Source organism: Calliphora vicina, chromosome 4, assembly GCF_958450345.1.
Source record: "Calliphora vicina chromosome 4, idCalVici1.1, whole genome shotgun sequence".
Taxonomy (NCBI): Eukaryota; Metazoa; Arthropoda; class Insecta; order Diptera; family Calliphoridae; genus Calliphora; species Calliphora vicina.
Window position 1 is genome coordinate 99,592,397 of NC_088783.1, and position 21,189 is coordinate 99,613,585.

Consider the following 21,189-nt stretch of genomic DNA (forward strand, 5'->3'; position numbering starts at 1 on the left):
TGTTTAGTTTTAAAATGTTTAGACACAATGGAAAAAGAAGCTAGTGATAAAATTGTGCACAAATATCTAGAAAACTCGACTTTGTCGGCTTAAATGATAGCCAAAACCTGATTTTCGGTAGATATCAGATCAAAAATTTTACGTTTCGGCAGCTCGAGGTTGTGTGGCCTTTTAATATGAATACGTAAAATTGAACAAAAATATTTGAAGAGTCAAGCTTTTCAGACACGTTTTTAAAGAATTTTCAGAATTATATATAAAAAGAGAGTTTGGAAAAGCGATTGCTGTCATTTATAAGACATCACACATCTGATACAAAGTTTCAGCCAAGTTGTCATTACTCAATGACAAGTTGTCATTACTCAAATACAACTATGAAGTGGTATAATGAGAATAATATTGATGTTATACCAAAACCCTTCAATTAAACAAATTGCCCAAATCTTCTTCCAATCGAGATATTGTATTTGTTTGTTTCACTGGAATCCATATGGAATAAATATGCTGGAATAATGGTAGATGTGGGAAGAAAAGTTAATGAAAAGACAGAAAATTTATTCGCAATAAATCTTATATATAAATAGGCCACACATTTTTTTGTGGTACACTTTTAAGTATGTTATTGTCCACCAATATTGATGAATAATATATGGTTTAAAAGGTTTTTTCTTGTAGATTTGCAGAATATAAAAAAAATATTTAAAAATTCTTTCCATATAAGTGGTAAAAAGAGTTTTAAAAGTGGTCGAATTTCGGTCACCAGGCGATTCTAGTACACATAAACCTACAGTTATATTTTTTAAAGCTTAATAAATTACCTTTAATTTCATGTATAAAATGTTAACATACGTTGTTTCATTTCAAAGTTATGCTGGCTTTAATCCGTACTGATTTTATAGATATGATTTGTTATAGATAGACATATACTCCAAATATATCCATATTAATAAAATAAATCCATATTAAAATGTAATCCTTACAATACAAAATCCTCTATCAATTAGTTTTATTTAAACGAAATAATATTTTTGTTGGAAAAAAATCTTCTATCTTTAATAAATTAGCAATTAATGCAAAATTTAGTGATATTGTAACCAATCGATGTGTTTGGGGTCATTGTTGTACTGGAATCTTCAAACTAGTGGCATATTTTCCTCAGCATATAAATAACAGCATTTAAAATGGGTCTGTATCCGATTCCAGTTCTAATATATTTGATGATATGAATTGGAATTGAATTTTTACTCATCGAAAGTCTTACAAATGATTTCCCATTTTATATGCTTTGAAACTGCTGATTTATTAATTTAATATTTATCACAGATAGTGTTTTTTTTGCTTCAATCCTGCACTAAAACCGTTCAATATTTTGGTTTTAAAATTTTCGAATATCTGAACATTTTTACTGAAGATTTAAAAAACTTATTGTGCGAAAAAATTATCAAAATAATAAAAATATCGAAAAAACGGAAAACATTACATCGTTTTCTTATATATTCTTTTTGTTTTAGTGATTTTTCTTGCAGCCGTTTAAATGTTTCCATTGTTTTGAAAATGCTAAGGAATATAAAATAAAAAAAAATCTCATGTTTTTAAAAACAGAAATTACGGAATATATGTAGTTTTGAAGAAAGTTTCCATTTTATTGTCAAGCACTGTATGTATTGAAAGTATTTGTCTATATTTTGTGAATAGAGTAATTTTTTTAAATTAAATCAATTAATTGAATGAACTCCAAAGAACGTATGTATGTATATCTTTTGATACTTTTAAAACTAACGACGTATTTACATTCTATATCCGTAACCAAATTATAATAGTTGTTTTATGTGTTCGTTGCCATAATAAACATTCTAAAATACAAATAAAAGAAAGATCACCTTTTAAATTAAATTTACAGTTTGTTCGTATTTATTATAGTGTTACAGTTTATTTCATTCTTTATTTGTTTAGAGAGAAAGAAGTGAAACGCATACTGACTGACGATGCAGCATCATTTGTGAAGTGGTTAGAAAATGTTTATCTAAATATTTTGTAATTTATGGAATGAGTCAAGTAGTGATGCTTCAGTTTAAATACACGAAACAGACTTTTGTTTACGTTGTGTAAATTATTTCTATTTTATTAAATATGTATATACTTAGCACAATTTGAAATTAAAAGAAACAAAATACTATTTAAATATTTGAGGAAATTTCAAAGCCGCTGCCAATGTAGATTTTCAAGAACTTGGATTTCCATGAAGTTTGGGAAATACAAATATTTTCTTTCTAACTGTATGTAAATAATTTAACTTTGTCGAATGATGTACTAAAAGATCTCAGGTTATAGCTTTTTGCTTGACAGTTGATAAACACCTTAAATACTTATACACATTTCTGACAAAAGAAATCAAACGTGTGCAAGCTCTAATATGATATATCAATTAGTGATGTCTTTAACTTAATGAAACAAACATTTTCGAAACTTGCACTTCATTCGAATTACTATTAAGGATCTAATTTAAAAGAAATTCCAATTTCAATTTTATATTTGCACATTATTGTTTTAATTAGCTCCTTATTTATTAAATTATCAACTTACAAGAGACATTTATTTGTTTTACAAAATTGTTTGAATACACTGGTATACATCTGTTCGCCATAGTGGCAGATTTCAGTTATTCACTCAAAACGTAAAATATACTATATGTATGAACTTGTACATAGTCACATACAGTGAGCGTCAAAAGTTATTTTTGATTTTTTTTAAGATAATGAAAATTCTAAAATTTATCCATCGATTAAAATTTTAAAGTTTCGGTTTGTTGGAGATTGGATCGGACTATAATGATTTCCATGATCTTCAAAAAATCAAAAAATTCGCTGGTGTTTACGCACTTTTGAGGCTGTGTGTATATACACCTATCTACATATCTATAGTACATCAGAGAAAAAGTTATATGGGAATTATAAAATTTATAATAAAAAATAATATTGAAAATAAAAAATACATATAGTAAGTACATATGTATGTATGAATGAATGTAGTATGTATATATGGTGAATGAAAGAAAAGTGGCGTGTGCTCATGCGCCTAATATGCAGATGTGACACCGACACGATATAATATCATAGAAATATGTATCTACAATAACAAAAACACCGATTACAATGACGTCTTTAAATAATAAAGCACATACAATCAAACAAAGTACATTTATTATACACTTAAAGAAAATTCTTCTCAAGTTCTTAATTTTTTTGTAAATTAATGTAATTTTCAATTGAGAGTTGTGGTGCTAAACAAAAAGTTGGCAATTTTATTATTGATCTCATTTAATATATTATTGTCGCTTAGTTTGTGACAGCAAAACATTCCTGCAGGTTCGAGAACGATATCAATAACGAATCATTTGCAATATCGCGATTTGTTTACTATTACAAAGATTCGTTACTACAATTTCTCGTATTTAAGAATTATTTGGCATTATTATTTAGAACTTGCCAAAACCGAATAAATTTTCAATTGGGTGGTAAATGTTTTATCCGCTACTAAATGCTGAAATTTCGCTAATTATATTTCAGAAAATTTCAATTAAATTTCAGAAATTTCTAATTGAGTTTTAAAAATTTTCAATTATATTTTTGAATTTTCTAATTGTATTTCAGAATATTCCAATTTTATTTCAGAAGTTTCCATTTGTATTTCAGAAATTTTCTAGTTGTATTTCAGACATTTTAATTTATACATACTTCAAAAGTTTCTATTTGTATATCAGAAAATTCCATTTGTATTGCTATTAGAATACAATTAGAAAATACTGAAATATAATTTGAAATTTCTGAAATACAATTAGAAACATCTGGAAATAGGATGACAGTATAAAAATGTATCAGCTTTCAATTGTTACAGTGAAAACGTTCATTACTAAGTAATAGCCCAGCAAAAACTTCGCTTACAAAGCTACAATTAATGACTTTATTAACTTGCTTTGTATGTAGTAAAATCTAAAAAAATTGATTTTTTTTAATTTTTGTAAATACATAAGCTCTGTTCAATAACTAAAAGATGTTACTAGTTAGTAACAAACCATAGAGAATAGACATAGAGCGAAAACTCTCCTGTCAAAGACCTAACTCATTTGTCAGAAACCTAACTGGTGAGAATGTATTAGTAGAAAAAACTATGTGAAAACAAAAACAACACTCGTGTGTGTGATTATTTGGAGTAATTTTTTGTTTGAGTATATTCTAGTTTCCTCTCTATGCTTCTCTATGTTGCAAACTATTACAAGTTCTTTTTTGAACTCGTAATATGTAGTTAGCAGCTGATATTTCATATGTTTTGTGTTATTGTTTATTTATTTAAAATTTTATTTTTGTAGTGAAAAAGAATTTGCAATAAATTTTAAGAAAATGTGAGGAGTATTTATACATTTTAAAAGGAATAAAATAAGAAAATTGTGCGTATAAAACAATTGTTACTTTAAAAGCGTTCATTTACTTTTTACTATTTTTGAGAATTTAAGAGAGTAATTTTGTAAATTTTGATTTTATTCTCTCGTTGCAAGTATTTACTGGGAAAGTAAATGAACAGACCTTTAATTCTATAAATAACTCTACTAACAAAACAACTTATTTCCGCCAAAATATAAAGGATTACTTTTGGGACATCACCAACAAAAATAAGTACTGTTTTCCAGTAGAATAATAAGTCGTCAAATTCCCTATATTTCTCGGTTTATTTGTAAGTAAAGTTTTTGCTGGGAGGTAAAAATGCTAGTATAATTGAGGCCATGATTGCTGTCGTGGTGTTACATACAGTCAATTATCAATATAAAAGTGGGGTAAGCTACCTTTGGGTATTCAAAAGCTGATGGAGCTGAAAATCGTTTTTTCACAGAGCATAATATCACAAAGTAATAGAGCAAAAGCAGTGTAAGTTTGGGGTTACACCACTTTTGCGCTGATAGCTTCAATTCACTAGTCAATTCCAGACAATCGATCCTTTCAACTATAGAACTACTGCACAGCACTCTAACTTGTTATCTTTATCAATAAAATATAAACAAACCTCTAGAAAAATATCTGAAATACATACATATGTATATTGAAAAGTGAAAATATAACATTTTGCATTGAAACTATTCACACAATTCATATTATTTTCAGTGTACAAATTCAAGAGTAGTGACATTAAATCTAGTTTTTTTTTTTGCAAAAAAGGAATAATATATGAGCATGGCAAGTTTCTAACATTGGTTGTATAGATGTTGACGTTAGTGCTGCTCTTGTTGTTGTTTATAATTTTCTAAGATGCAGTTATTTTACTTATACACCGAACGGGGACAAAAACTACTTCTAAACCAGTTCACACACAGTACAAAGATCTTTAGATCTTTGCTAAAGTCTTTGTTGCAATTTTTATGTGTGTATGATTTTTATTTTATTTGCCAACAACTTTTTCCAGCCATACATCCAAATAGGCAACCGTATGTACCACCACCAGCCAGCCGATCGACCGCCTGGCTAACGATCATTACATACACTCATAGAAATAGATGTATGTACATATCTATGTATCTAAAATAGTATTAGTATGACCTTAGTTGTTGTTGTTTTGTGCATTCATTGTTTTTTTGTTTTTTCTTTTGTGTGCATATTTTTTATTGGGAATTATCACAATGTCTGTGGGAATAAGTTACACGAGTGTGAATCATGTAAATCAGTTTATTTATTAATTTTTTTTCTAATCCAAAACAATATTAAATTATTAATTTGAAAAGCTCATGATTTTACACTAATGCTTAGTACCAGGCTTTTGTTGTTATTGTTTTTCGACCGCTAAGCAGCCCTCAGTTGCTTCGGATTGTAAATCGTCCCTAAGTACATTGTACTTAGGGACGACTTTTTTTAAATCAATTATTTAAACTTAAATCAATCAAGAAGGTCTAGTTTTTGGATTATGTAAGCGACGGATTTAGCTTCAGCAGTTGGCTAAGGTAAAAATTAATAATTTCTTAAATTTTGTCTGAATGAAAGTTAAAGTTCTATTTTAGAAAAATAGGTCTTAGAAAAACATAAAACATATGCTTTTAAGAAATTCAAAAGCTATAAGAAATTTGGATACACCGAAAGGAAACTTGTGTGGGAGCTAAACGATTCATTTTATTGCACATTTCTAAGTAAATATTTTATCACAATGTATTTGTGTTTATGTGGAGGAAGATTTTCTCGATCATTGCCAATTTAAAATTGTTATTTATTGTGTATTTTCTTTGCATTTCAGACATTTACAGCTTGGTGCAACAGTCATTTGCGTAAAGCTGGCACCGGCATCGACAATATCGAAGATGACTTCCGTAATGGTTTGAAATTGATGTTGTTGCTGGAAGTTATCTCCGGCGAAACTTTGCCCAAGCCCGACCGTGGTAAAATGCGTTTCCATAAAATTGCCAATGTCAACAAAGCCTTGGACTTTATTGCCTCCAAAGGTGTACATTTGGTATCGATTGGTGCCGAAGAAATTGTCGATGGCAATTTAAAGATGACACTTGGTATGATCTGGACCATCATCTTGCGCTTTGCCATTCAAGATATCTCTGTTGAAGAGATGACCGCCAAGGAGGGCTTGTTGTTGTGGTGCCAACGCAAAACCGCCCCCTACAAGAATGTCAACGTACAGAACTTCCATCTTTCATTCAAGGTTAGTAATAAATAAAATTCATAGAAAATTCATAGATTTAATCATTATCACTCTATTTGTATTTGTTTGTTGTTATCAATAGGACGGTTTAGCCTTCTGTGCTTTGATCCATCGCCACAGGCCCGACTTGATTGACTATTCCAAACTCTCCAAAGACAATCCATTGGAAAATCTCAACACTGCCTTCGATGTTGCTGAGAAATATCTAGATATTCCTAGAATGTTGGATCCTGATGGTGAGTGTCTCCCTAAAATAAATATACTATTTTTAATTAGTTTCTTACATTTCCTTACACTCGTATATCTGATGTAATTAGTATAGTTTTATTCAAATTAGTATTAGTAGCACCTTTCTTTTATTTTTCCCAAACACTTTTACATTATTTCTTTCTTTTGTTTTTATTTCTATTTATTTTTTTTTTAAAAACCTTCGAACGACCAAAAAAAAATCTATTATTTTATGTATCATTAAATGGTGATGGTGGCAATTAAAACAAAATTTAAAACAATTCAAAAATAAAAAATACAGATTTGATCAACACTCCTAAGCCGGATGAACGTGCTATTATGACATATGTCTCTTGCTATTACCACGCCTTCCAGGGAGCTCAACAGGTTGGAAATGTGACGCATGTACCCGAACCCACAAGACAATACACCTACGTCCCGAATAATTACAATGTGACTAAACTTCACATCAATACACTTGATACATTCTTTATTATTTTTTATTTTATTTTTCGTTACTGCAGTTTGTTTTTTGGAAAATCGTATAATTTTTCTTTCTCTCTCTCTCTATTTCCTCTTTTAATATTATTAAAATAATTCTCTTCGTATTTAATAACAACAGCAATCGCAATGTATTACCATCTTTAACTTTGAGATTTTAGTGGCATTAATCTCTGTGAATTATTGATGTTGCACGTACTACATACTCGTATAATGCATTCCTTTTCAAAGTCATTAAAACTATAAGAAATTAAAGAAATTGATGTGAAGCCACACAAATTTTTAATCGATTCATGAATTTCTATAATTTTTATTCCCCCTTTGAAGCGCTTTATTAAAACCACAAATATCTTTTAACATTAAAACTCGCTTTAATTTCTAAATAGTATATTGCAATTTTTGGCTTTTATTGTGATTAAAAGGATTCATATTATATATATATTTTGATGCTATATTTAACATTAAAAACTATATGTTTTTTAAATAATTTCCATGTTCCTGTACTATCAGATTTGAAAATTTAAGTTAGAATTGAATGGAATTATTTCCGATACCCAAAATTTCTTTATAAGTTGCTGTAATTGTTTTAGTAAAACCTTTAAATCTGTATAGTACAGGATCAGAATCAAGTGTTTTCTTGAATATAATTCCAAAAGACAAATTTTAAGACACGACCTTTACCTGTACATGTACATGAAAAAGCATTACAATAAACAGTATGGCATAATTTTTTACCTTACCATGGAATTAGGGATAATAAATAATCAGTTTAATGTTTTTTAAAAGATGTTATAGAATTCATCTCAAGGCGGACAATTTTTGAATTTAGCATCTTCAAATTCAATGATATTTACATTTGTATATCAAATCATAAACATTTTTACTCATGGCATTTTTCTGTCCATATGGGATGAATACTCTCATCTTAATTATTTGAGTTTTTTAGTATAATCAAATAGATGTACCTAAATAACTTTTATTCTATTACCTCAAATATTTTTAAATAAATCAACAGTATGTATGACATTGACATATGTTTCTATTATAACTCCAAAACTTATTTATTTACGAACTGACATTCTCAATTGTATTCTAAATGAACATGTCCTTTCATGTATGTATGTATTTACTTAGTAGTGAATTGTCATAGAATCCACAATCTTACTATGTATATAATCCTAAATAGTGATGCGGAAATTGATTTAAATAATAATTTAACTTGGTAGATGGTAAAAAAATAATTAAAATACGCCATACTGTTGAATGGACAATTACATTTTAATTCACTTAACAACAGTCAAATTTATCAGTTCATTAAAAAATTTATTAACATTTTGTATTTTGTGTAAATTATTGTTAATTTTTTCTTGTCAATAACTTTTAAAATTATCCCTACACTGTTGTACCAAATAAAGCCTTTTTATCACAAGTCTTTCAGTTTGAAACAAAAAGATCTTTACAATATTGTAAATATACTACTTACGACACTAATTTAATTGTTGTGCATGCCTGCATTTTTATTTTTATGTTATTCATTTTTTTATATTGAATTTAATTAGAATTCTAATTAAGTTTATGCCTGCTTATTGTTTTTTTATTATTGAATAACTAACTTGTTTTTTATGTTTTGTTGTTGCTTTTTTCTTCTACTTTTCAATATGCCATTCTAACAGACCTGCAGAATACCGCTTTGCCAGATGAAAGGGCTGTCATGACATATGTTTCATCATATTATCATTGCTTCAGTGGTGCCCAAAAGGTTAGTTCCTTTTCACACTCCTTGCCTAAGGAAAATCCAGAAAAAGGTTTTGGACATTTAACTTTTTTATTAAAATGTATTTTTTTAATGCTGTAAAGGAGCCAAACAAATTAAAAAAAATATATTGAGTTTGAACCAGGGAGATAGATATTTAAATATAATAGAAATCTATTTTAATATAATAATTATTTATGCTTAAGGTCTTTTTTATAAAATATTTAATTTTTATTTCAATATTTCGCTACATCAATGTGTAGCATCTTCAGGAAAAAATGTTGTTTTTGTTATTTCAAAATATTTGTCATTTAAAAAAATTATATGAACATTTTAAACATACAAACAAAAAAATATTAAAGTTAGTTTTTTAAATGAATATAACATAACAAACAAAAATATTGTATTTATAATTAGTTGTGTTATTTCTTATGTATTAGATGTCTGTAAATTTGAGCTACATTCTCGGTATCTGCTTTAAAGTTAATTCTTTGTGTTGTTGGTATATTAATTATTTGTAACATTTCTAACATATAACGACGTTTATAGTTATTTTCTGTATTTAATACTGATACATTTTCAAAGTTTGGATAGTGATTAAATTTTGCACAATGAGAAGATAAAGCAGTTTTTTGTGAATTATTGTCTCTGTATTTTTGGTCAGATTTATGTCCAGCTATTCTTGTTTTTAGTTTATTTTTCGTTGTACCTACATAAACTTTATTACAATTTTCTGTATCATTTCCGTTACAAGGTATTTTGTATACTATATTTGACCTATCCCACTTTTGCATTTTATCTTTTGTCCTACTGAATAATTTATTTAATGTGTTATACGTTCTATATGCCATTCTATATTTATTAGTATCGAATATTTTTGATTTTTCTAATCTTTCTGAAATTTCTGGTACATAAGTAAATGATTTGTAAATTTTTGGCTCTAATCTGTTACTTGTATTATTTATATTTTTATCTTTGTATTGTCCTATTAATTTATTAATAAGTTGAATTGGAAAATTATTGTCACTTAATATATTTTTAATCTTTTCTTTATTCTTTTTGTGAAATTCCTTATCACTTATCGTTAATATTCTATTTATTAAATTTTTAGCTGTATTTATAATGATTCGTTTATTGTGTTTTGAGTAGTAGTTAATGATTCTTCCAGAAGCCGTAGGTTTTTGATACCAATCCATTACTAAATTATTATTCAGAAAGATTAGAAAAATCAAAAATATTCGATACTAATAAATATAGAATGGCATATAGAACGTATAACACATTAAATAAATTATTCAGTAGGACAAAAGATAAAATGCAAAAGTGGGATAGGTCAAATATAGTATACAAAATACCTTGTAACGGAAATGATACAGAAAATTGTAATAAAGTTTATGTAGGTACAACGAAAAATAAACTAAAAACAAGAATAGCTGGACATAAATCTGACCAAAAATACAGAGACAATAATTCACAAAAAACTGCTTTATCTTCTCATTGTGCAAAATTTAATCACTATCCAAACTTTGAAAATGTATCAGTATTAAATACAGAAAATAACTATAAACGTCGTTATATGTTAGAAATGTTACAAATAATTAATATACCAACAACACAAAGAATTAACTTTAAAACAGATACCGAGAATGTAGCTCAAATTTACAGACATCTAATACATAAGAAATAACACAACTAATTATAAATACAATATTTTTGTTTGTTATGTTATATTCATTTAAAAAACTAACTTTAATATTTTTTTGTTTGTATGTTTAAAATTTTCATATACTTTTTTAAATGACAAATATTTTGAAATAACAAAAACAACATTTTTTCCTGAAGATGCTACACATTGATGTAGCGAAATATTGAAATAAAAATTAAATATTTTATAAAAAAGACCTTAAGCATAAATAATTATTATATTAAAATAAATTTAAAAGGTCAAATAAAATTAAATAACTATAATAGAAATCAAATATAGACCAATACGACATATTTACAACTGTAGCCTATATAACCTACTGACATTCTTATACATTTGTTCAACTGTTAGTTTTCACTATTGCTAGAACCATGCGATATTCCCCAAAAATGCATAAAAAATTACAGCAATTTTGAAGTGGCAGTTTAATTAATACCACAAAATGTATTACTCTGCCAATGGAATTTTAACAATCTTTTGAAAAAGAAAGAAAACTCCATTCATGGATTTGTACAGCTTCTTTGTTCCGAATATTCCAGTTTTTAGAAATTGCAGTGTTAAATTTTGTCCCATTGCATCAGAGGATGGAAATTCTTTATATGTTTTGAAACTAAAGCAATGTATTTAAATTCTTTGTCGTGAGTCTTGTCTAATTTAAAAAAATGATTTATGATGCTAAAATAATTTAAAAAGTTCAGTGTTAAAAACATATATAAATCTCTTAAATATAACAAGGATAATACACACAGCTATTTTGATCTAAATAATCCAGAATTGAAGATTGAACACATATTGCCAAATGTTTAATAATTGAAATGCCCCAATTAACAATCGCTACTAATGCAAATGTCAATGATGTTCGTTTTTTTTTTGTGTTCTATAGTTTGTTATTTTTTTTAAATACTTCATCAATAGAGAAGTATTTTTTGTTGATACTATATTTAAATATATGGTATTGTTTAATATATAAACTTTGGACTAATTTCCAAACATTTCTTATGACAATTAGGCGGAAACTGCTGCTAATCGCATTTGCAAAGTTTTGAAAGTCAACCAGGAGAATGAACGTCTTATGGAAGAGTATGAACGTCTTGCCAGCGATGTAAGTTTTAATCATAATACAGAATTATAGATTTGGGTAACAGTATTAATAATTGTTATTGTCTTATTTAGCTATTGGAATGGATTCGCCGCACTATGCCTTGGTTGAATTCTCGCCAGGCTGATAACTCTTTGGCTGGTGTTCAAAAGAAATTGGAGGAATACCGTACCTACCGTCGCAAGCACAAGCCTCCACGTGTTGAACAAAAAGCTAAGCTCGAAACTAATTTCAACACTTTGCAAACAAAATTGCGCCTCTCTAATCGTCCCGCCTACTTGCCCACTGAAGGTAAAACCGTTGGTGATATCTCCAATGCCTGGAAGGGCTTGGAACTCGCCGAAAAGGCATTTGAAGAATGGCTTTTGGCTGAAACTATGCGTTTGGAACGCTTGGAGCATTTGGCCCAAAAATTCAAGCACAAGGCCGATGCCCACGAAGATTGGACTCGTGGCAAGGAGGAGATGTTGCAATCGCAAGATTTCCGTCAATGCAAATTAAACGACTTAAAGGCTTTGAAGAAGAAGCACGAAGCTTTCGAATCCGATTTGGCCGCTCACCAGGATCGTGTTGAGCAAATTGCTGCCATTGCCCAAGAGCTCAAGTAAGTTTATGTCCAAAGTATTTTAGCTATTTGTTTAAATCATTTGTGAAGTATTTACATATTTATTTAGTGTGGCTATTAAATTTACTATTTATTATCATATTTTTTTGAATAATCTTACATGCTAACAAATATTTTCTAATGGTACCTAATAAGTGTGAGGTTCGATTGTAATAATAAATATATTTATTGATAACGTAACATCTGTACACCACATTTATCATGTCATCTAAATGTTTACATCAATTTTTAAATAAAGCTTTTCTATAATTTTTTATTCTTTTCACTTTTGCCTTCACTTTTTTATGTGTAAATTTCCCTAAGGAAAAGATAGCTGTTTAGCATTACAATTTTTATTATGAGGACTGTAAAAATTTCTAAAATTCAATTTAAAATTTAGTTTACAAATTGGTTCTTCCTTTGTTAACATTTTGAAATAAGTGAAGGTCAGATTTCAAATGGATTTTTAAAGTATTATGACAAACCATAAAGTAATTGAAAATGAGTCCCGAAAAAACTAAAGCTCAAGTATCCTTTCTTTGGCAAGCTATTAAGTTTTTCAATACTCGTATTCCGAAACTAAACAAAAATCATCGAATTTTGAGTTTTATAATAAATTTTCTATTGCATTTGTTATAAATAAAATTAGAATAAATTGAAAATATCTTAGTTATCATCTAAAAGCACACACCATATAACCGCCTTTCTCTCAGATTTTAATCAGAAAAAAATGTATTAAACAAAAATATTTCATGCATTTTAAATAGAAGGACAAGTATTACGAATCAATTTAAGTAATTGCAAAACCTAACAATTATCATAGTCTTTCATTTACACAGATAAAAAGGAAACTATCTTCTATTTCATTTATTGTTTTACACAATTGTAATTAAGCTCATGATCATTATTCATTTATTATTCATATTAACTAGTTCTTGCGATAAAAAAAAAATAAGTAAATTAAATGTCTATATTTTGTGTTTTTCTTTTTCTTTGTAAAGCACTCTTGAGTATCACGATTGCATCTCTGTGAATGCTCGTTGTCAACGCATTTGCGATCAATGGGATCGTTTGGGTGCTTTGACTCAACGTCGTCGCACCGCTTTGGATGAAGCTGAGCGTATTTTGGAGAAAATCGACATTTTACATCTTGAATTCGCCAAGCGTGCCGCTCCCTTCAACAACTGGTTGGATGGCACTCGCGAAGATCTTGTGGATATGTTCATTGTCCACACCATGGAAGAAATCCAAGGTCTCATTCAAGCTCACGATCAGTTCAAGGCCACTTTGGGCGAAGCCGACAAGGAATTCAATTTGATTGTCAACTTGGTGCGTGAAGTTGAATCGATCGTTAAACAACATCAAATCCCTGGTGGTTTGGAGAACCCCTACACCACTCTTACCGCCAACGAAATGACTCGCAAGTGGAGCGATGTTCGTCAATTGGTGCCACAACGTGACCAAACTTTGGCCAACGAATTGCGCAAACAACAAAACAACGAAATGTTGCGCAGACAATTTGCCGAAAAGGCCAACGTTGTCGGTCCCTGGATCGAACGCCAAATGGATGCTGTCACCGCCATCGGCATGGGTCTCCAAGGTTCATTGGAAGATCAATTGCACCGTCTCAAGGAGTACGAACAAGCAGTGTACGCTTACAAACCCAATATTGAAGAATTGGAGAAGATCCATCAAGCCGTCCAAGAGTCGATGATCTTTGAAAATCGTTACACCAACTACACCATGGAGACTCTCCGCGTCGGTTGGGAACAATTGCTAACCTCCATTAACCGCAATATCAACGAGGTTGAGAACCAAATCCTCACCCGTGATTCTAAGGGCATCAGTCAAGAGCAATTGAACGAATTCCGTTCCAGCTTCAACCACTTTGATAAGAACCGCACTGGTCGTTTGACCCCCGAAGAATTCAAGTCCTGCCTTGTCTCATTGGGCTACTCCATCGGCAAGGATCGTCAAGGTGAAATGGACTTCCAACGTATCTTGGCTGTCGTTGATCCCAACTCGACTGGCTATGTGCACTTCGATGCCTTCCTTGACTTTATGACACGCGAAAGCACCGACACCGATACTGCCGAACAAGTTATTGATTCATTCAGAATCTTGGCAGCCGACAAGGTAAGTACAACATTCCTCTTTAAAGAGCATACAGTTAGCTAATTTTGTGTTTACTTCCCGAATGACAGCCATACATCTTGCCCGATGAATTGCGCCGTGAATTGCCACCAGATCAAGCTGAATACTGCATTCAACGTATGCCACCATACAAGGGACCCAACGGTGTACCCGGTGCCCTCGATTACATGTCATTCAGTACAGCTTTGTACGGTGAAACCGATTTGTAAAGAAACCCACTCATGTGCCACAAAATACAAATTTATTCTATCACTCAACTCAAATACAATTCACCAATCACTACTGACTACTTAACAAAGAGTGAGAGCGACCGACGGACCGTTCGATTGGCCTACAACCAACCTCTATAAACTATAATGTTTAAGTTAAATTGCAAAAAAAAAACGTCTATATATTGTTTCTTTGTTTAATACTAACCCGCCCAATAATTCATTTTTTTACGTTACATTTGTTTTCGAGATGCAAAAACTAAATGTCCTTTAAATACTAACACCCACCCCAAATCCAAAGCAAAGTTACGCAAAATACGCAAAATTTGATTAACAAACTACTACAATTATCGATTTAAAGGCACTACAAAATCAATCAAACCCACCACTACTTAACATCCACATTAAGTTCCCCACAATTAACCGAACAATATCCGCATCGTATCATCTGTTTATCAATCAGTACACACATGCATATCGTTGCAAATAAATAATTATGGGAGAGTTTTTAACAACAAACAGCAACAACATCGACTGCAAAATATAGAGAGAGAACTAACTCGGCCTATTTATTATTTATTTACTAAATTTTATCAATTACATATTTATTTACTATTCATTTTCTGTTCGTACTTAAGATGAAACTCAACTTGTGGAGAATTTAATGAAATGTTCCATTTACACTGCTCTGCTCACTGTTTTAATGTTAATGTTTTCAATTCCTGTTTAGTTTTTACCGATTTATAAACAAGAATTGACACCAACGACAACAAATGACGGGCATTGTGAATGGGACCACAACAAGGTTTTTAGCATAAAAGCAAAGGGAAGAAATTTTAGTTAATATTATTAAATCACATTTATAATACATACTATTTTAAATATAAAATTCATATACTACATACATACGTACATATGTATGTATATATACATATATATATATATATAAATAAATAAATATACGAATGTTTGAAGGCGAAAGGGAGCGCTAAACAACATCCACAACAACAAAATTTTAATTCTAAATATTTTTATTTCAACATTTTCATCTGAGATGAATCTTTTAAATAAGAATATTATACTAAACTTTGATATTTTTATGGTTTTATTTTATTATTATTTTTTTATATAAATATTTGTTTTATTTAATATTATTATGATTTTTGTTAAATTAATTATTAATTTATTATAACAATTATATTATTATTATTATTACCCGCCCATATAATTTTCATCTTAATTTGATTCCTTTAGTTTCTTTGTTTTTATTTTTTTAGTTTTGCATATAACAATATCATTACGATTATTATATATTTTTTTTATTTAAATTATCTTTACTTAAAAACAAAACAAAAATTTATTTAATATTTTTTTAAAATAAGGCATAATAATACTACTACTATTATTACTTGATACTATTATAATATAATATTTAAAAAAAGAGAGAGTAAATTATTTTATTACTATAAAAATAATAATAATAATACATATTAATAACAACAACAACAACATAAACAATTTATGAAGAACACCAAATCTATTAAAGAATAGAAGAAAGAAAAACATCAACAATCTATGTAAAATGTCGAATGATACAATAACCAACTGAATCATTTTAATAAAAAAAACTATTTACAAAACACAATTAAAAAAAAAACAATATTTGTCTTTTTATTTTTGTAATGAGTTGAAAGAAGTGAGCGAGCGACCTAATTACGTTATTTTTTATATTTGTTAAGAGTTGTTCAATTGTTAAATTTTACACCTCCATAGAAATTTAAAACATTCTCGAATTTTGAATCCTATGAATTCACTAATTTTTTCAAATGTTTCACTTGACTGACAAAATTATAAATCTCTTATTATGTTTCCTGAAATATGTATCCTTTAAACTTAAAATTTCAAAGATTTTGTCTATTTCCAAATTCTTTGCCCACAAGTGAAATCGATACCTCATTGTAAATGTACTGAGATCAAGCTAAATTTAGTTGAAATCCAACTACCAAATTTCCTATCTTCAAAAAATAATATTTTCAAAAATATTTTTTAAAGTGAATGTTGTCTAAGTTAAATTACGTTTATTCTACTAATGTTGTTTTAGGGTCGTCTATTATTTTGTTTTATTTATTGGCTTAAGCAGCCAATATTGGCGGGTTAAGCTCTGCAATATATCTGAAAGTACAAACAGCTGATGAAAAAATATTTGTGTGGTAAAACGTAAAAAATTAATTTGATTTTGCGTTTTCCAATTTATTTTTAAATTCTGATTTTTCATCTTCTTCTAATACATATATAAAAATCTGTTGTCACAATGTTTGTGTTTGAACTCTCCGAAACGGCTAAACTGATTTTGATGAAATTTGTTTATATAAATTATAATTCTAGTTTCAATGTAAATTAGATTTGAAAAATTTTTTTCAATCAGGCATGTTCTGCAAATCACATTTTATAGAAGTGGTTTGAAACCACAAAAATGGTGTTCTGTGCACATAATTTTGTGATTTTAAAACGTTCAGCTAAGCTAAGTGGCTGTCGATTAGAAATCACTTGCTTATTTTTTGAAACACTTTGCTGCGAAACTTGTAATAAATTCCTTAAATGAATAATTCAATGTGTTCTTTAATCATTTATGTAGTAAAATTAGATATTTTATTAAAAAAACCATAAAAATTACAAATTTTTAAAAACGTGTCTTCTGCTGTAAAAATCATTATCAATCATTATCTTATTTGTTTCAATTGGATTCATTTGGCTTTCCTCCTAAACTACGAAATAGAAATTCTTTATATGTTATTCCCATCTCTGATGGCAAGCATCACCCTCATCGAAACTGCAGCCAACTACTGTCTGTAAACAAATTTCAACTGCAGCCCCCTTTATAGCATCGCTCTCTTTTTTGTAAACAGAAGAAGAACAACAAGTTAAACCGCTTAACATCCTGAAGTTAAAAAACTTAAAATTAATCCTAAACCCTAAAGATAAAATATAATAGTGAATTATAAATCTGTGGTCATAAGCAATAACCACCTAAGTCGACTTAAGAAAGATTTGAGTTATATATGCTACATTATTCTCTTCATAGAACTGTATGTATACGTGAAATCCCTACCTTCCTAACTTTCTTATTTAAAAAGTTATTAATTAGAAGCATATTGGCTTAAGTCCTAAGGAAGACTATCGCATTTACAATAAGCGCCAAAATATACTTAAGAAAACATTCAATTATATTTTATTTTGTTTAAATAGCTTATAGTGACTTTAGTTGTTATTGTTATTTTTCACAAAATAAATTTTCATAAATAAGAGTGCTGCTATAAGAGCCAAACTAAGGCTAAGCGATTATTGCAAATTGGCTTAATTACTTGAGATGTCAATATTTAAATATGTAATAACAGCTTAAATCAATATATGCCAAGCAACAATCAAAACACTTATTTTCAACAAACGCCTAATCAGACATTAGTATTTTCAATTTAGTTGTTCTGAGTTGCATTAAGCGATGATATTTGTTTTTATTAAATATTTCTCTAATAAATAAAGCTTTTGTTATAATTTTTCATTTTAGCATTGTGGGGGTAGGAATCTTTGATTCTGCATTCTACTTTTTCTAATGCAATCTTTTATTTTTTTCAGAATCGCTTTTATAACTATAAATAGCTTTTTCTCAAAAACATGTTTTTTGAATTAGGCGGTTATTGCTTGTGACCACAGAAATATTGTTAAATCTTAAATACTAATTAAAAGATCTAAAAATTAACACACATTACAGAAAATAATTCTTACCCTAATAAAACTTAAGTCTATATTAATTATTCTAAAAGTGTATAAATAAACCCTAATCCGAAATACCTATCTACATATTTATGTAAAACATTTATTTACTCACAAAGTTCAATAAACACATACATACATTTTATAACGTTAACTGAACACATTACCAATCTTCGTATTTACCCTTTCTAATTCCCTCGTAAGTACCCCAACTACTTAAATCATCTCTAACCCGTTAAAATAATATGTATTTAAGGAATCGAACACAAAAGTCACTTTTTTAAATCCAATGACATTTTTGATACATCTGGTGTACCTAGGGTTGCCAGATTCAGATTTGCAAAAAGCTGGACATTGGGGTCTAAAAAGCTGGACAAATCAAAAAAAACTGGACATTACAAAAATTACTGAGAAAATGTTAATTTTGGTTTTGTGTAAACAAATGTATTACACGGTGCTACAGTGAGAAAAAAACTTGGAAAACGACAAAACGTGGGTTATATGTACATTGCAAATTGTGTCAGAAAATTTCAGAACACTCTCAATTTCAGAAGTTATTCTAAAAACCCGTTTTAAGTGATGTTCGTCAACTTATCGACCATTCAGTTTTTATCTGATTTTAATTTTTTAACGGGTTTACAAAGAAAATTGATTACGCTTTAAAATGTCGTGCATTTTTTGATATATTTGTAAGATATAAGTATTGTTTTTGTTAAGAATATCTAAACAAAACAAAATTCATCAACATTTTTATTTTAAGTGGCTTTTCATTGCTTATTTTGCTATGAAAGCTTATGCAAATTTATAGCAATGTATAAAGAAAATTTAGTTCTTAACAAAACATGGTTTTATTCAACTTTTCATTAATACATTTTTTAGTAAAATAATTGTAGTTTTTAATTTACAAAATTTAGAAAATTTAAACCGATTTTAACAAGTAATGTCTCGTTTTTTTCTATATACAAATTTGTTTATAACATTGTACAAAAAAATAGTTTTTAATAGAAAATACATTTTATGTATACATTTTATGAAAGCTTAATTCTTTGCCTTTCCATAACTGTTTACAATTTTTCGGTCTGAAAATGTGTGAGTTAGAGGTACTAAAGTACTACGACCTATCGTAAAGCAGTTTTTTCAAATTAACTAAAAATTTTGAGGGTGTTTTAAAATCTTTGGGTCTACAACCCCCACTTGGTCGCTTTTCAAGTTCTTACAAAAAGTGTTTTTTTTAGCAGTGTGTTAATATTTAGAAATTTAGAGTCACAATTAAATATTTTCATTTCATTCCTTAAAATTTATTTAACTAAACTTAAATTTGTTCGGTTAAGTCCGTCATATACAGTGGTGGCCAGGAATTTAAGACAAAAATTATTTGCTAAATTCCATGTAATTGTCAATTATTTTTTCAAATATTTCCACAAATATGTATGCATGAGGACCGTTTTAACACACAAGTGTGTTTTATTCGACTGTGTCAATTCATACATATTCACCATGAACATCTAAAATTTTTCTACAACTTGACCAACAAATTTTTTTTTAAAATAAACATATTTTCTCACATTTATATCATTATAATTTTATTATTATAAAATATTCAAATTTCGTATTTTTAGTTCCATTAGTTTCGGTCATATCATGTTATTAACAGCGGATGTTCGCTGAGGTGGGTCAACGTATTTCCACATATCTTTGTCCATATATGTTTTACAGATTTTTCCAAACATTTTTCAGAAACTAGAAACATTAATAATAAATTTCATACCCTTAGAGGTCCTTTTATTTTGGCTCTATCGCACTTAAAATTCAGTTGATGAAAAAAATTCAAGTATTTGTCTTAAATTGGTGGCCACCACTGTACATATTTATATTATTAAATACTAAAAACACTGCGACTTTATTTCGTTTTTGAGCTTACGCATTTTGGCCAATTCCAAACATAGAGGTTTGTAAACCATTTTGAAAATTTTTACAAACCTCCTATAAATTTTTTCGTATTAATATTTCAGGTCGAATGACATTCGGTTTCTTTCTTTAGTATAAAGATTATTTAAAATAGAAAAAATCTTTCACAAAAAGCACAAATATTACAATAAATAAAATGAAAATGAAAAGCTTTGCTTACTGGTATTAAAAATACGAAACATGCAGCTTTTCTTAAATTCTCGAATTCATTCGTTTCACCTTTGGTAAAAAAATAGGACCATATCATTTGACAAATCTCTTGGTATTTATTTATAAACTTCACGAATGCTGCAGTAATCAATATATATGTATTTTGGCGAAATTTTTGGCATACCACCACGTGATGGCCAATGTTATATATGTAATGAAAATCATTTTTTTAGGTCATTTGGAATCAAAAACATCACGCACCAACACCAATTTCTAAAATAAACCATTTCTTTTTTTCTCTGGAAAATTATATAAATAATTTCCCCTTTTTTTGTTGCAAGTGTGAGGGATACTAAAATT

At 28.7% G+C, this 21,189-nt stretch overlaps 1 protein-coding gene across 5 annotated transcripts in view; it reads left to right on the forward strand.

Annotated features, from left to right (window-relative positions):
• The window catches only part of Actn (alpha actinin), an 80,010-nt gene extending 63,410 nt beyond the window's left edge, over positions 1-16,600 (forward strand). For 3 of the 5 annotated variants that reach the window (XM_065509816.1, XM_065509815.1, XM_065509814.1), the window contains exons 3-9: positions 6,271-6,687; positions 6,770-6,923; positions 7,217-7,368; positions 11,884-11,976; positions 12,048-12,577; positions 13,579-14,713; positions 14,782-16,600. In XM_065509816.1, the coding sequence (XP_065365888.1) occupies positions 6,271-6,687; positions 6,770-6,923; positions 7,217-7,368; positions 11,884-11,976; positions 12,048-12,577; positions 13,579-14,713; positions 14,782-14,940 (2,640 nt within the window). In that variant the 3' untranslated portion in view covers positions 14,941-16,600. Of the gene's footprint in view, positions 1-6,270; positions 6,688-6,769; positions 6,924-7,216; positions 7,369-9,089; positions 9,176-11,883; positions 11,977-12,047; positions 12,578-13,578; positions 14,714-14,781 lie in introns of all 5 variants that reach the window. The other 2 variants (XM_065509818.1, XM_065509817.1) reach the window with 2 other exon arrangements.
• The last annotated feature ends 4,589 nt before the right edge of the window (positions 16,601-21,189 follow it).